This window comes from Engraulis encrasicolus, chromosome 4 (genome assembly GCF_034702125.1).
Source record: "Engraulis encrasicolus isolate BLACKSEA-1 chromosome 4, IST_EnEncr_1.0, whole genome shotgun sequence".
Lineage (NCBI taxonomy): Eukaryota > Metazoa > Chordata > Actinopteri > Clupeiformes > Engraulidae > Engraulis > Engraulis encrasicolus.
The window spans coordinates 29,912,146-29,914,645 of NC_085860.1; the positions used below are offsets into that span (position 1 = coordinate 29,912,146).

At 44.5% G+C, this 2,500-nt stretch overlaps 1 protein-coding gene across 1 annotated transcript in view; it reads right to left on the reverse strand.

The window, feature by feature from the left end:
* Window positions 1–2,500, reverse strand: part of LOC134447591 (A disintegrin and metalloproteinase with thrombospondin motifs 20) — a 158,820-nt gene that overhangs the window by 126,272 nt on the left and 30,048 nt on the right. The window contains exon 4 of the mRNA XM_063197114.1: window positions 1,193–1,506. Within this exon, the coding sequence (XP_063053184.1) occupies window positions 1,193–1,506 (314 nt within the window). The remainder of the gene's footprint in view (window positions 1–1,192; window positions 1,507–2,500) is intronic.

Sequence of the window (2,500 nt, forward strand, 5' to 3'; positions counted from 1 at the left end):
CGAGAAACGCACACCTGATCTGTGGCACCCGAGACAAAACAAAACACTTGAGTCTACCCTGACCTGACCTCGGGGCACACACTGACAAAAATTCACATTGAGCAGACAAAACTAAACGTCACACACACACACACAACCCCACCCACCTAAACACACACACCAGGACACAGGCAAACAGCTGAAGGCCTGGTAAGCACAATCTGTGAGCCGCTGTGAACACTTCACGTGTTTTATCGCAATTCATATATGGCACACATAAAACTACTCAGAGATATTACATCTTTTTTGTTATGATCGATGATAGCAACAAGTGATGATGCTTCTGGCCAATCACAAAAAAACAGCATTGGACTGACAGGCAGAATCTGTGAGCTGCTGTGAAATTTTCAGGGTTATTATTGCAGCTACATACTGTCTGACACACATATAACACTAATCTCATTTGTTGTGATCCATCATAGTGACTTGAAAATGAATCTGCACTACAGCTGGAAATTCTGACACAAAATAACAACAATGGCACCCTATAACTATAGATCTTAGAGGGAGTATTAAAGCAAAAAGGTCAACAGACCTACGTCACATGTAAACCCTGAAAAAGGCAAACAAGCTTCTGACGGATTGATTGAAGGGCCAACCGTCACATTGTGGCCCTTAGGGGTGTAAATCACAGCCTCCATGACGATAAGAATACTTAAGAATGCCCCACAATACGATTCGATTCGATTTTTCTCCAATTACTTTTGCACTTCTATTATGTTGCACAATTAACAGCTAGGGCATTGGGAAGGGGCATGGATTCGATTACTTTAGATACTTCAGAATGCCCCACGATACAATACGAGTCAGCTGGCCTATTCACTCCTTGCTGAAAACGCTCAAGTACATCATAACAACATTGCTAAGACAATGCAGAGAGTCATATGTAACCAATTAAGACGTGGTGATTACCATTTTGGTGACAGTAAGGTTATAACAGAGGCTCTAAGCTAAGGGGTTGAGAAACAATGTGCCTCTCAGATTGTGAAATCATGGAGTATCAACAAGAGACAGACATGTATACAGATAAGCACAGGCACATTGATAAGAACACAGTTGATGTCTCTAGCTTTTATGTGGATTTGATTTACATTTGAAGCGTGAAAAAAACATTGCTTGTAGAGGAGTTGTGGAAGAACGACGTTTTACTTACTACTGACATGATTGTTAGGATGTAGTGCTCCAGGTTCCGGCCGTGGTGACGCACCATTTTCACATCCGCCGTCACCATCAGCTCCACAAAGCGCGGGTAGGACAGGAAGCGCTTCTGCCGGGAGTGGGGGAGCGCTTGACTTCCATTGGTGTGTAATGAGGAGGAGGAGAAGGAGGAGGAAGAGGAGTTGGAGGAGGAGGAAGAGGAGGAGGAGGAGGGGGCCTGATGGAGAGACACTGTTTCCCGTAAGGAGTTCACCTCCTGCCCCATGCTCCGGTCACCCTGCAGGGATATGTGATGACTGCGGTGGTCTTCTGCAGGATTATAAGAGAAAAAAACAGATTTGAATTATTTTCAACGTTTTGATGTGCATGGTCGCAATGAAATATGGAAACAGCATGTGTTTCAAAAAGAAAAAAAGGGTCCAAGCAATTAAGCGATTTCAAAGACAATGCAATGTCAGCATACATTATAATAATGCTCTCCTTCAAACAATCTTTTATTAAATTTTAGATAATAAAAAAAGAATGTTGCCATAAAAAGACGATTATGGTCCAAATGGCTATTCTGAGCCCTAATCATCTTTGGACCTCCAGGCCTCAATAAAAGACTCAAACAGCTTGGAGTGACCCGTAAGACCCAAACAGTCCCAGTGCGCAACAACATGAATCCTGAATCCCTTCCTTGTTCCTCTGATCAGCTGGGAACGCGTGAGGTCCACATTCATCTCCGCACACCCCATCATCCTCCAAACACGCCTGTGTTATTACACTGAGTTTCCAAATACTGGCGGAACACATGTTACTCTGCACTAGCATGCACGTGCGCGGGCACAATCACACACATACACATAGAGACAGATAAAGACACACACGCAGACACACAGACACGCACACACACACACACACACACACACACACACACACACACACACACACACACACACACACACACACACACACACACACACACAGATAAAGACGCACACATGCAGACACAGACACACAGACACTCACACGTACACACACATACACACACACATAGGCACAGATAAAGACACACACACACGCACACATGCACGCACACACGCACGCACGCACGCACGCACACGCACACACACACACACACACACACACACACACACACACACACACACACACACACACACAGTATATACACACACACACACACAGTATATACACATGGAGTGAACCCAATGCTCCACAGAGCTGCAATTCAGCTAGTATAAGCTAAGAGTAATAATATATAGAGGCAGAGGAAGTAAGCCAGACCACTGTGAGACACTTG